The sequence below is a fragment of the Vanessa cardui genome, chromosome 13, assembly GCF_905220365.1.
Source record: "Vanessa cardui chromosome 13, ilVanCard2.1, whole genome shotgun sequence".
Taxonomy (NCBI): domain Eukaryota; kingdom Metazoa; phylum Arthropoda; class Insecta; order Lepidoptera; family Nymphalidae; genus Vanessa; species Vanessa cardui.
This window is the reverse complement of record NC_061135.1, coordinates 3,962,326-3,976,556: the sequence shown is the minus strand read 5'-3', so window position 1 is coordinate 3,976,556 and position 14,231 is coordinate 3,962,326. Positions and strand designations below refer to the sequence as shown.

The window sequence follows — 14,231 nt, the reverse complement described above, 5'->3', positions numbered from 1 at the left end:
AACAACCCCTTCTATACTGCTCCGCGCTAAACTGCTTTAATGGGAATTTCATAAAATAACGAAGAAATTTCTTGACCAGTTCGATCTTAAATCCAAACTAATGTATTGTGGAGTTTCATTTCAACTCGTATTATTTTATTTAAATTTAGAATGTAGTATGTCTAAAACAATTAAAATCATATTTTTCATGTCATTATAATTGTATAGTTGTTTGGTATTGGTTGTATAAATCGGCAGTAATCGATTTTACGAATTTTGCCGATGCCACATCTAAGTTGTGTCATATTATACATATTAGTTTAATTCAGATTTTACTAAATGGAAAGAGCTGATACCGTTTATTTAACATCTAGATACAGATTATTTTGTCACAAGTACAATTAAACTTACATTAATACCTAGAACACACATTAAATTCTTTGATACAAGAAAACTTTTATGTCGTAACAACATTTTAAATTAGCCACATACCGTGAACCTCCAATGTAAATCACATAGAGTACAAATTCAGCGTCAGTATTGGGAATCATCAATGTTACACACGGTTGCAGTTCATTTAAAGAACTCATACCATGCAACATACAATTGACCCCGATCAACACTACACATATTTTTGAAGATACTCTTGGTTTTCACTGAAGGGTTACAATATGAGGTTCCTTAACGCTAATAACTTAATTAATAAAAATTCAGCCTCAACCATTGTATTTTGTTTCTTTCTACCTACATGATGTAAGTTTAGTGTGAAAGGGACAAAACATTTTAAATGGCTGAAATTTTTATTACACAAGTCCATATAAGTTAAAGTCTTGTAAAGTCTATGGAAATAAGTGTGCATGACAGATAAATTCTCATTTGTCCACACTTAATCAAATGCATTGTTATGCATACCTTAGCCTAGTAGTCAAGTTTAAAAAAGTACGTACATAATTGTTTATTTTATATAACAAAATTTTGGAAAAAATGTGAATTTTAAGTATAGATTCAAACAAACATACATTGTTAGAAATACAATTAAATAGCAACTTCATTAAGAACATCACATGATTCTTTCAGCATGAAAATAACGTTAGTCGGTAAAATTAAATGAGAAACACCTGTCACTTGTCACAATCCTTAACACTACACAGCGTCCTATCGCACACTCACTATGTGTCAATATTCACGTATAATGAGCACTTTCCTAAAGTCCCAGGATCATTCTGGCTCCGCGTACATAAATGAAAACTTATCGTGGCTGGTGGGAGCGATCACTTTAGCTTCGATCAGGCACTGGACGACCCAGGTCGTTGACACTAGGGGTATGTTGTCCTGGTTCGCTTTGTTCTGTACTTCGTGCGGGCAGTCCCATTCAGTGACTAGACATATTGCTCCGGACATGTTCAAGTCTTCCTCGTTGACGACCCTCGTGTTCGCTCCGGCGAGGGTGCAAACTCGTTCCCAGAATTTAACGAACGTGTCTTGATCACCACACAAGAGTATGGTTTTGTCTTTGAAGAATGTTGTGTTGCGTTTTCCTGATGACGGGTTCTGGAAAGTTTAAAATAGTTCATTAATGCGATTTTGTTAAAAGTATTGTAACATATCCAATCACACCTCCCTTAAATACTTTTTTATTTATTGGAAGTTTATTAAATACATGTCATCTGACATCCGTCATAATTGCTTCAAATATTTATTACAATTAAGAAATATTAGTCATTCCTTACATTGCCTCAATTAACCTTCAAAACTGGAATACAACAATACCAAGTACTGCTTTCTGTAAGATATGATGATAGGTGGGTGGTACCAATTGAGTGGGTAAAACCCAATTGAAATAATATATATAAATTAATAATATTAATATTTAATTATTAATATTTATAATTATTAATATTTATAATTATTAATATTTATAAATATTAATAATAATTAATATTCGTCTAATTATGAACCCAATAGGATATTTGACTGGTTTTTAAAATCCATTTTATATTATTTAGTAGAGGTTAAGGAACCCAGTAAAAGTTGTTTTTTTCTTTTTTCTAGTATATATTTGCCGAAAAATATCATCTTAAAAATTCCATATTTGACAATATGGCGCTGCAATAGGGTCAGTGACGTCACTTTCCTGTATTTTAATCTGTGGTACATATAGTAGAAAAGCAAGGTTAACAAGTAAGTGACTTCATCATAAGCCTGGCCAATCAGGAGCGATTTGTGTATCGTGACAAACGTTTGAAAAAAATGTATATTTATTGATGGATTTTTGAATAAATCAAGTATTATTTTCAACTTTCGTTGATAAATAACCATTTTTAAATTCAGAATAGACACTGATTACAATAATTGACACTTTATATTTGGCATTGTCAAATAGCCTATGCGATTTTGAATGCGATATAATCACTTTCAAAGTTTTTAAACCTTTTTTATTGTTTTATGCAATAATTACTTCTTCACAAATATGTAGCTAAAAATACCTAAGGTCAATTTTTGAATTTGTAAAGAAATTATATTTCTTTTGAAGGTCACAGTAAATAATTATTGTTGTCTTAAATTTTCGCGATTATTACACATTGAAATAAAACTAGTTTTAACGGATTTGAATCGCGTATATTAATTATTTTAACGACGTTTCGAGCACTTTACAGCGTTCGTGGTCACGGGTAGATTACTGTCTACTAGTAATATACACGATTCAAATCCGTTAAAACTAGTTTTATTTCACAGCGTTCAACTAATTAAGTATTATATAAGATAGTATCAAATAAAACTAACCCAGTTAATAAAGCATTTCTTCAGTATTGACCAGCCTGAGGGCAGTACGAACGAGTCAACATCTACCAGTCTGTTATTGGTACAGCTTGTGATGACCCACGCGTGGGAAACCGACCGGATATCCGCTGCCAGGCATTGGATGTATTTGGCGGTCAGGCAAGGGCGTGGTGCAATCAGCTTGCATACGGTGTACTTGTTCTTTGGGACATCATCGAAATGACTGAAAAAAAATCATTTTGTTTTTAAATTAATTACTTGCTAGATAGATGATAATAGTCGAGTGGTATGTATTCCGGTTTTCATTTACGCCACTCCCTAGGTCCCGGATTCAATACCAGGAAGAGTCGATATAGAAAAAATTCATTAGTTTTCCATGTTGTCTTGGGTCTTGGTGTTTGTGGTATCGTTACTTCTGATTTTCCATAACACAAGTGCTTTAGCTACTTACATTGGGATCAGCGTATGTGATGTTGTCCACTATGTATTTATTAAAATACTATTTCTTTCCTTCACCTCAAGCTTCACCAAAACGAACGGCCTTTACAGAGCAGATCTTTTATTCATTATGAAATGCTCTCAATCTAATACATACCTATAAACGGTACCACCACCGGCTTCCAACTGTTCCTTGAGTCGTTCCTTATTGAAGGGCCGGTCGCTGAACTCCAGGTCTTCAGTGTCGGTACCAGCCATAGTGGATGTGGTCTCACCATCTTCCTCGGACGAGTAGTGCCGAGTTTCTTGACACTACGAGAAATAATTAGAAAAATATATATATTTGAGTTGAGATGGCCCAGTGGTTAGAACGCGTGCATCTTAACCGATGATTGCGGGTTCAAACCCAGGCAAGCACCACTATATATATGTGCTTAATTTGTGTTTATAATTCATCACGTGCTCGGCGGTGAAGGAAAACATCGTGAGAAAACCTGCATGTGTCTAATTTCTTCGAAATTCTGCCACATGTGCATTCCACCAACCCGCATTGGAACAGCGTGGTGGAATATGTTCCAAACCCTATCCTTAATGGAAGAGGAGGCCATTAGCCCAGCAGTGGGAAATTTACAGGCTGTTACTTTATATATTTAAGTTCCTTAATTAAGGTAAGGCCTTAATGATTCATATGGACTTTACAAGCGCGTATCATAGCAGATGTCTAAATCCTTATTTGTAAGCAAATTAAGGATTTAGACAAATAAATATTAATGTTAATTTTTGTTTAGATGGTTAATGCTTTAATATTTATTTTCTAATTATTAATTAATAATATTTCTTGATTAATTAATAGTTTAGTGGAATTGTTATATGTATTTGTTTTCACTTTAAAAATATTTTATAAAATATGTGTATTGTATGTTATGCCATGCCGAGACTACCTGTAATTAGTGGAACATTTTCCTTGATTTAAGTTGTTATATTGTACGTATTCAATGTGTTATTGTATCTACTGTTGGTTGTCCTAAGTAAATAAATAAATAACCCTTACCTTCTCAGTGGGCTCTCAATGGCCCCGTGGTTAGAACGCGTGCATCTTAACCGATGATTGCGGGTTCAAACCCAGGCAAGCACCACTATATATATATGTGCTTAATTGTGATTATAATTCATCTCTGGCTCGGCGGTGAAGGAAAACATCGTGAGGAAACCTGCATGTGTCTAATTTCATCGAAATTATGCCACATGTGCATTCCACCAACCCGCATTGGAACAGCGTGGTGGAATATGTTCCAAAACCCTCTCCTTAATGGAAGAGGAGGCCTTATCTCAGCAGTGGGAAATTTACAGACTGTTACTTTACTTTACTTTACTTTACTTACCTTTTCAGATCGAGCCGGTCGCGGCGGTTCCGTACACGTGAGTAAGAAGCAAAGCCCGGCGAATATCTTACTGTCAGCGCTAGGAATCGGTCCCAGTGTGGAGACTGTGTCTTCGTCGTTTTCAAACTTCGTCAACTTTGAGTTTTTCTTGCCGATATTCTGTTTCGCGGCGCCTTTTAGTTGCAGAGGGCCAGCTGAAATTGCGTACGTACGTTATCTTAATTATTTTATTTAATTAAATTAAGTGAAAAAATAATCGTACACATTAATGAACATTTAAAACATGTCATCCATTATTCACTGACTTCAAAAAGAAGGAGGTTATCAATTCTTCTGTATTTTTTATTTTATGCATTATATTGAAAATTTTTACTTGTTGTTAGGATTTTATTCAAGGCTATGGGTATAAGTATGTCTGGGGTAGTTTCACCACCAATTCATGATACATTCTACCGCCAAACCATAGTTATTATTACTTGCCTCTGGATGAGCGACCCAGTGTAAGTACAGGCACAAGGCATATAACACCCTATTTTCCAAGGTATGAATCATTATACTAGTTTCTCCATGCGGTATATATTTATAAAATAAGAAAATAAAATACAACAAAACAATACAATCAGTAACGATTCCGATTTACCTAAAGGATAATATATATAACATTAGACATAATACAACACTATTTCAGGTTTATCTTCTATAACTATATAATTACCTTATAAGGTCACCTGTGTGCACTACTTATAGCATAATTTAACTTCTAATTTCGACGATTATCGAAACGTCAAAACCATAATGAATATCACAGACTATCCAAGATCTCGACTTATTATATCGACAATGTATTGTCAAAACTGTACATTTCGCTTCAGTCCGCAGTTGGCATACACTGGTGCACTCACCCTTGACGCCGTCGATCTTCCTGGGGGTACGTTGTACTTCAGGCTCCACGCCGGCCACTTCCTCCAAACGCACAGGAGGCGCCGAGTTACTACTCTCACTCATCTCGCTGCTCTCACTCGCCAGACGCTTCCGTCCCACTGGGGTGCTCTTGGTTTTGACACCTACAATAAAATATCACATTATAATTGAGCGCTTTAATAGTTAATAAATCACTAACAATGGTGAACGACCTGAGGTAGATGCCTTCGGACTCTTTGGTGACGCTACCCGTTTCCTCGCACTCGAATTTCCCTTGTCTCGACTGCGGGCGCTTCGGGGACCCTGAAATCGTAGTCAAAGATGATGAGATAATGATGAAGCTGGGTCTTTCATAATAAAAAAAATGTCATACTCTTCTATTGAGGAATGGTGAATAACTTTTAGATTCTAAGGATATATTATTTTGGGTACAAAATACGGTTACCGATACAAAAATATTTCGGATGACCCAATAGTTTTGGTTACGATTGCGGAACTCCATAGCAATTCTGCTATGTACACAAACGGCTCGGCTAGAACACGTAATTTAAGCTCGACGATGAATGATTTATATAATTCATCTCGTGCTCAACGGTAAAGGAAAACCTACGTGTGACAAAATTCTGCCACATGTGAATTCCACTATGCCGTATTGGTACAGCGTGGTGAAATGTTATGTTGTCTTAAATTTTCTACCCAGTCTACCCGTGACCACGAACACTGAAAAGTGCTCGAAACGTCGGGATGTTTAAAAATAATTAATATACGCGATTCATCCGTTATAAATAGTTTTTTTTTTTTTTTATGGTATAGGTTGGCGGACGAGCATATGGGCCACCTGATGGTAAGTGGTCACCATCACCCATAGACAATGACGCTGTGAGAAATATTAACTATTCCTTACATCGTCACTGCGCCACTAACCTTGGGAACTAAGATGTTATGTCCCTTGTGCCTGTAGTTACACTGGCTCACTCACCCTTCAAACCGGAACACAACAATACTGAGTACTGTTATTTGGCGGTAGAATAACTGATGAGTGGGTGGTACCTACCCAGACGGGCTCGCACAAAGCCCTACCACCAAGTTTTATTTAAATGGTGTAATGTTCCAAGGGTTGGAGGCGGGCGGGGCGTGGGCACCTGTATGATGTTGTCAAAAGTTTTACAGATGATCCGATTGTTTCCGTACATTTGCAGAGCTCCATAACAATTCCGCTATGTACACAAACGGCGGTATGTTGTCTTAAATTTTCGCGATTATTACACCATTTAAATAACTAATTATAACGGATGAATCGCGTATATTAATTATTTTTAAACATCCCGACGTTTCGAGCACTTTGCAGTGTTCGTCTACCCAGTCTACCCGTGACCACGAACACTGGTGTTTTTGGTGGTTTTAAATGGTGTAATGTTCCAAGGGTTGGAGGCGGGCGGGGGGTTGGCACCTGTATGATGTTGTCGAGATCGAGTTCGCGGTTGTGGCGGCGGCGCGGCGTGGCGGGCGCGGCGGGCGAGCGGCAGCGCGACGAATCCTTCAGCGAGCGAGCCTGGTCCTCAGTCAGGTACAACTCGCTAGCCGTCACCAGCACGATCGTATCCCTGGAACCACCACACTCCCAATGTACACACTCCTATTCGATACATCTTTATAAATAACTAGCGGTCGCCCGCGGCTTCGCCCGCGTAGATAACGGTTCATAATCAGTCTTCTAATATCCCTACTGCTGAGGCACGGTCACATTTGAAGAATTACTGCAACCGGCGCTTGGATCTATTGTGATAAACCTCAAATTCGTGATCACAACACCTCAGCCAGACCAACATCAGCCACGAATCTGATGAAGTTCTTAGGGTCGGAGGCCATTATGCCCTCTAAGGACCGGAGTTAGAACATTTTATAGTTCTATCTTTTATAGTTTAGGCATCATACGCAAAAAATCAATTTTTTGGTAGATTTTTTCCTTTTTTGTCCGAAAAACCCAAAATATCTTACGGAACCCTATTTTTTTTTTCAAAATAAAATTTAGCCTATGTTATGCGGGATTAATGTAGCTTTCGAATGTTGAAAGAATTTTTAAAATGGGTCCAGTAGTTTTTGAGCCTATTCATTACAACCAAACAAACAAAGTTTTCCTCTTTATAATATTAGTGTAGATTAATTGTTACATCTCTTGACTGCCTCGTTGGGCTAGTGGCTAGATATGCAAATCTCGAATCGCTGGCCTTTTCGACCGTTTGATATTTGCCGTCCCATTGGAGTATGGGTGAGAATTAAGGGTGCCTGTGTTGGCTGTTGTTGGCTGGACGACCCTTGAGATTGGCCGACGACATTATTATATCTCTTAATCATATATATTACCCATCATAAAGAATGGAAAAATCTGTCTTAAATGTAAAACTCGCATAAAAACGGAATAGGAAATTAAAGAACCACCCTTTTTCAAAACAACGAAAAAAAATACTCGTGTATTATATTCTAAGAGGCAGTGGAGGTACAATGTTTTAATTTTGGATATTGTATTTTTAAAAGGATTTTATTGATATTGTATTTTTAAAAGGAATCAGCTGTACTGTTCTAAATTAAGAAGACAATGTTATTGGGTCGGCAACTATGCTCAAAATTAAACTCAGAAATATGAATTTTAGTATAATACAATCATATATTTAATTAACTATCTTTTGCCCGCGACTTCGTTCGCGTGGACTTCAGCTTCGTCCCGTCTAGTCTAGTAATCGCTTAAAATTGCTTCGTAAATAAGCCATTATTTCTCGTACAAAGTAAAGGATAAAAAATGGTTATTGTGGGTTATTCCTAAGAGATAAACATATACCATCAAGGAGTTTTTTGTAGACCTTTTTAAGTTGTACAATACTGTAGTACATTGTTTTGATCTATCTTGTAGGATTCAGTCAGCGTTTGTAATGTAAGCGCAAAAAATGTGTTTTTTACGACCTCACATTAGAAACCTCAAAAATTGTAGCCTATGTGTTATTCTGATGTATAAGCTATATTGTGGTAAAGTTTCATTCAAATCCATTCAGTAGTTGTTACGTGAAAGAGTAACAAACATCCATACATACAAACTTAATAACTTATAATAGTAGTAGGATATCAATCTTACCCATCCGTAGTACAACGGTACGTGACAGTGCCGTTTTCATTCTCTTCGATTCCAAGGACTAGACCTGGCTCATAGTTTTGCTCCTCATCGACCATAGCGTAAACAGACTGGCCTTGTAACGGTAATTTTTTCATATCTCCAAAAATGATAAAATCATCCAGAAGCACTTTGCTTTGACCGTCGTCGAATTTAATCAGATATTTATTTAACTCGGTTATTTCCAAGACTTTCCCTGAATAGTAACGTTTGTCCACCCATTTAGCCAGCACGACCGTATCTGGTGCAAACCCTGGATACTCCGGCTTCACGACAACCTTTTCAACTGGCGTCGCCGGTCTGGGAGATGTAGGCCGTCGTTTTTGTTTCAACTTGGAAACAGATTTCGGTGTGCCGACTAAGGCAGACAGCGGTTTTTCTTCTTTTGGAGATTTTACAGGAGACATTTTTCCACTGTCGCCATTAGTGGGAATCATTTCCGGTGAATTCATACCGTGCATGTATTCGGCCTCTTCGTGTTGCGTTGGTAATAAAGCTCGTTTAGTTTTCCCAGCAATTGGCCGACGTCCTCTCACCCTCGACTTTTTGAGGGAACTCTTTGGAGTTGTCTTGTCACATTTGTTGACTTCCTCTGGACTGGCATTACCGTTGCTGAAGCCTGTATCAGACAACGTCGCTTGAATACCGACTGATATTTTGTCATCATTCATGGAACGATTAATATCAGAAACTGATGCATCTCGAATATGTGAAAATATATCTTGGAGTTTCTTCATTAATGAGTCGTAGCCTTTGACCGTTGTCGAAGGATTGGATACGGACTTCCTTGGAGGTTGTGGGACCACAAATGCTCCGTCACTGGTGCGGTTGCTAGAGGATGATGTCGTGCTAATATTTGATGCAAATGACGTTCTGTTTTGTAAGTTGACCATCCCGATACTGGTTACGCTTGACGGAGAAGTGCTTACGGAAACATCGCCTAAGTATGGATCGATCGTAAAACGTTTCGAAATCCTCTGGTATTCTTTACACATATCCATCCCGACATCGTTATCAGTTCGGACTACATAAAGCGATAAAAATTCGCAATCCTCATTGTGGCTGACGTGAACATCAAAAACTGGTATTTGAGGCGTATTTATGGGTAAAGAGTGGCCGTTTTGTAAAGGAGATATTGTCGAAGGCGTTGTCGTATTGCTTGCTCTAAACGATTCATTTTTATTCCTCTTTTCTTTATTACCATTCAACTTCAACATATCGAGAGTATTCTCTTCAGACCCGTGCTTATCATTGTTTGTTTCAGTTGGTGTTGAGGAATTGCCATTGGACAATTTTGTGATCATTTTCGATGCAACAGTCGGAATATGCTCGGGACTATCTAGACTGACCGAGCATATGCTATCTGTACTTTCTTGATCCGTTGTTTTGTCTTTCGATATGGTTTGGGTGAAATTAGTCAAATCTGAGTAGTTATATGCCTCGCTTTTTGTTTCTAGAACTTTCTCAGCAGTGAGTGTTTCTTCTTCATCTTTAATTACTATTGGATCGCTGTTACAGTTAGATTCTTTCGTTTTATCCTCACTATTGCTATCTTCGGGAGATGGCGATAGAACTAGTTGAAAGTTTTGTGAATCATTCAGACTTTCGGCATTCTCCTCCGCAATGGTATCAGGAACTTTCGGCAGAATTTCTCTAACAAATTCTAGACTTGAACTAGTCGAGTTTATTTCGTGAGCTTCACCTTCTACAATGTTAGCTTTTTTAAAATCTAGTTTCATTTCGCTCGGTGTGTTTCGACCTTTAGTTAAGTCAACACTAGCAGATCGAGATTTAGTCTTTGGTGTTTTTGGAGTAATATCAGCACTGTTGCTTCGTTTAGTAACTTTTCTAGGACTTGATCGCACGGGCGTGCGTACGCGAGATGTAGACGGCAGTTCGTCTTCTAGTTTTCGTTTCGCCACACTTGTTATCTCAGACACCTCGTTGTCTAAGGTCTGAGTTGAGACAGCTATTTCCTCATCTTCCAAATCTAGTTTTTGAATTTTTGCGCTACTGTCAGGGGCTTCTTCAGATAACTTTCTTTTAACATGACTGACTGGATGGTCATCTGTAAAGAGTCATTCATTATTTTAAAAAGAGTTTTTACTATGGAATATTGAGAAAATTTTAAATGATATACCTTTTGTTTTCGTCTCGGCTGTAGTACTATCGACCTGAGGATAAATTATATTACATTATTTTATACATAATCTGTGTAACTAGTATTGTCGAAATTCCAAATTTTTAATCAAACAAACCTCAATATTTTGTTCTATAACTTTAGGTTCTTCCTCTGGTTCATAAACTGGACTCTCAGGGAATAGATTTTGCGATGTGTCCTGAACTTTCACAGGACTAGGGATGGAAACTGTTTGTATACTCCCTGTAAAAATAACAGACTTTATGGTAATCATATATTGACAAAAATACTTTTATTGTACATATATGCTTATACTATAAAAAAATATTTAAGTGTGTTTATTCATAAAACATATATTGATAATATCATCAAGTTAATATTTAAAGCATACTTAATATACGTCCATCATAGCATAACCAAAATAATCACTTCATATTCTTATTAAAGTAATATGGACGAACAGACCTTATAAGATTTTCATAAGATTTTCTCTGTGGTTTTAATTTAAACTACATACAATACTTGGTTCTCTCCTACTTTACTATTCATAACCACTTTAATTTTACTTGCAAATATCTGAAAACAACTTTGTCAAATAATATTTTGTCACATACAAACACCATAGATTATTATTCAAGGTCACATATTCAGAGATAGCATCGATTCAATCCCGCAATTGTCTATATGTCTTTACTCCTTGTCATAGGAATTAGATATTATTTGCCTTCCGAAAAATTTACTATTCTGCAGTGTCATAATTAATATTAATATGTAGATAAATTATATATTGTATAGAAATCCCTTTATGGAGATATCAGGATATTTCCCTAACATCTTTATGCATTGCTTACCATAGAAACTTTAAAAGTGAATCTTGACAGAAAAAATCATATATTAAACACTTATCCTCTCTGGTGGGTAAATCATTAATATATTTTGTTAATATCTTACACTAAATCTGCATATCATTATCAAATAATCATACATTATTATAATACAAATAAAATAAGCTTTATGTGACACCCTAGTAATAAGGAACATTAACATTATACTCTCAGAAAAATTTGGTACCTGCCCGGCCACAATAGCATTGCATACTCAATTATTATTTAGTATTAAATAGTGCGTTAATATTTTCCATATTATTATTCAGCTTATTACACTGATTTAATTGCCACTGGACTAAGCCAGAAGTTTTTCCTAGTATTTTAATAAAATTGATAAAAATAAATCTAAAATAGTATCTAATGGTTGGAATAGGCCAGATGGCCTAATAGTTACAATATGAACATCATAACTGATGATTACGGGTTCACGCCGCCAGGCGGGAGCCAATAAATTTTCATGTGTGTATATAATGAATACTCATACTCAGCGGTGAATGAAAATGTTGTGAGTAAACATGAATGTGTCTAATTTCAATGAAATAGTGCTACAAGTGAATCTACCCAACCGCGTAGGAGCCTCGTGGTGAAATATGCTCCTAAACTTCTCTTTAAAGGCCACATGCCAAAGATAAAATAGATTTCTTTTATATTCTGAACTATTTTATTTAAAATTTTAATTAAACAGTTTTTGATAAGCAGTCATCAAGTAGACAAATATAAGCCTGCATAAAACTCTTTTTATTTCACTATGTAAATTTACATATTTATGAGATCAGACTAACAAATTATTATTTGTATATAAAAATTATTATTTGTATGAAATAATCTTTATTTTAATTTATGTATTTGTAATAATATACCTTGGCCTTATAGTTTGTTATTAAAAAGATATATAAGTAATTCAGTCACAATATTTATAATAGGTAATAACATCTCATCCATAACCTAAAATAAACATTAAAAAGATGTATACCTTATCTTATCATCATAAGACACAAATTTGTATGCAGTATTTAATCTTAGGCGATAATATTGAAATTTTAAAATCACAAGAGTTAAATTATTCGATAATCTATTTCTGATATCGAATGATTCTCGTATTGGCTATGAAGTATCTCAATGTACGCTCTGTACTCCATGTCGGTTTTGTGCGCTTATTGATATTTGGATAGATTATAACGCGACCAAATTAAGATGCAATGAGAATGGTAATCCTGTTACGCAGTAGAACTGTAAATTTTGTTATAACGGTATTAAGACTTAAATACGAACGATATTTTAGCTTTTTATAATGAAACTAGAACACAAAAATGGTTTTTAAGTTATTTAATACCAAATAATGCAAAAATCGTAGTATGTCAAACGTAAGTAGTCGTACTAGTCAACTTTGTCGGTTTACATAAACTATACCGAAAAATTATAAACGATAGTTGGTGGAAATATCACGCTAACCTGGTTCTCCTGTTGCAGATTGGATATCAACGGGCTTTTCACTGGTATCCTCCATTTTTAAGAAATAGTTTCACTTTATTTGATTAAAAACTGGCGCGTTTTAGCGAAGAAACATCTGTCACTTGAAATCGGCCAAAATTACGAGTATTTCCATACGTGAGACTATAGTCGACACTCACTAGAATAACTTTAGAAATATATAGGAATAAAAGTCATCAGAAAGTTGCAAAAACAATTTAAAAAGTCCTAATTTTATATTTTTGCAAAAAGGTGAATGAAGCACGGCCGCTTGTTGATTTGGCCTGTGTTGCCAAACTAAACTAAATTTAATACAAAACATACTTAAAATAGAAGAAATATACACTTTTGCACTTCAACAGATATTCTCTTAAATTCATTTTAAACCGCGGCAAAAGTAGACTTTCCAATTAAGACAATTTATCAAATATATAATTATTAATTTCGAAATTATATCATTAAATTTTGCAATCACATATACACAATCTTTATTATGTCAAATTGAAATTGAGATTTTTGTGTTTGTTGTACAAAATATTAAAGTTTGTAAAACAAAATATTTTATGATAGCTGTAGTGTCAAATTAAATCGAATACATAGTATTAAAATATGTATTATATAATACGTATATAATTATATATTTTTGCTTTCTTTTGTGTTATTATTATTGTAATATCGAAATGCCTTTGTGAAATGCGAACTAAGAAAAATAAACGACATAAGTTAAAATTTTGTAATTTGTCCTTCTTTCCAAATCTTTATAGGTTATATACACTAACCTACAAGGATTTTTTTAAGACATTCGTCATACGACAATAAACCCTAGTGGTACTTAGCAGAACTAATCTCTATAATTATGACCTATCTAAAATTACGCAGGTAATACGCAGATTTTTTTTTAAACGGTAAGTAGTTTGATATTTAAAATCCAATTAAAATTTTGCGATCTTCAAGCAATCCTTATCATATGAAATATAAGAATAGAAAGTTGCTGCTAACATTTTTTTCAATACCATAGTTAAAACAAAAAATATTTTAGGACAAGTTAATTATAAGCTCTGTTTTTAACG

The 14,231-nt window shown here is 35.3% G+C and overlaps 1 protein-coding gene across 1 annotated transcript; it reads right to left on the bottom strand.

Annotated features, from left to right (window-relative positions):
* Positions 1-859: 859 nt before the first annotated feature.
* LOC124534614 (TP53-binding protein 1-like) lies at positions 860-13,480 on the bottom strand. The gene is made up of 11 exons (XM_047110551.1): positions 13,144-13,480; positions 10,923-11,047; positions 10,805-10,838; positions 8,629-10,732; positions 6,952-7,105; positions 5,714-5,804; positions 5,483-5,644; positions 4,581-4,774; positions 3,356-3,510; positions 2,764-2,983; positions 860-1,530 (listed from the first exon to the last, which is right to left on the bottom strand). The coding sequence occupies exons 1-11, from the start codon at positions 13,196-13,198 to the stop codon at positions 1,198-1,200; spliced, it is 3,627 nt and encodes a 1,208-aa protein (XP_046966507.1). The 5' UTR covers positions 13,199-13,480; the 3' UTR covers positions 860-1,197.
* Between the last annotated feature and the right edge of the window lie 751 nt (positions 13,481-14,231).

What these genes read in the sequence shown, in the direction of transcription:
- LOC124534614 (XM_047110551.1), bottom strand. Translation starts at nt 13,198, where the DNA reads ATGGAGGATACCAGTGAAAAGCCCGTTGATATCCAATCTGCAACAGGA. An exon ending in GAAGATCGACGGCGTCAAGG is followed by an intron (nt 4,775 to 5,482) that starts GTGAGTGCACCA and finishes ACGCAATTTCAG; the next exon opens with CTGGCCCTCTGCAACTAAAA. An exon ending in AGAAATGCTTTATTAACTGG is followed by an intron (nt 1,531 to 2,763) that starts GTTAGTTTTATT and finishes TAAACTTTCCAG; the next exon opens with AACCCGTCATCAGGAAAACG.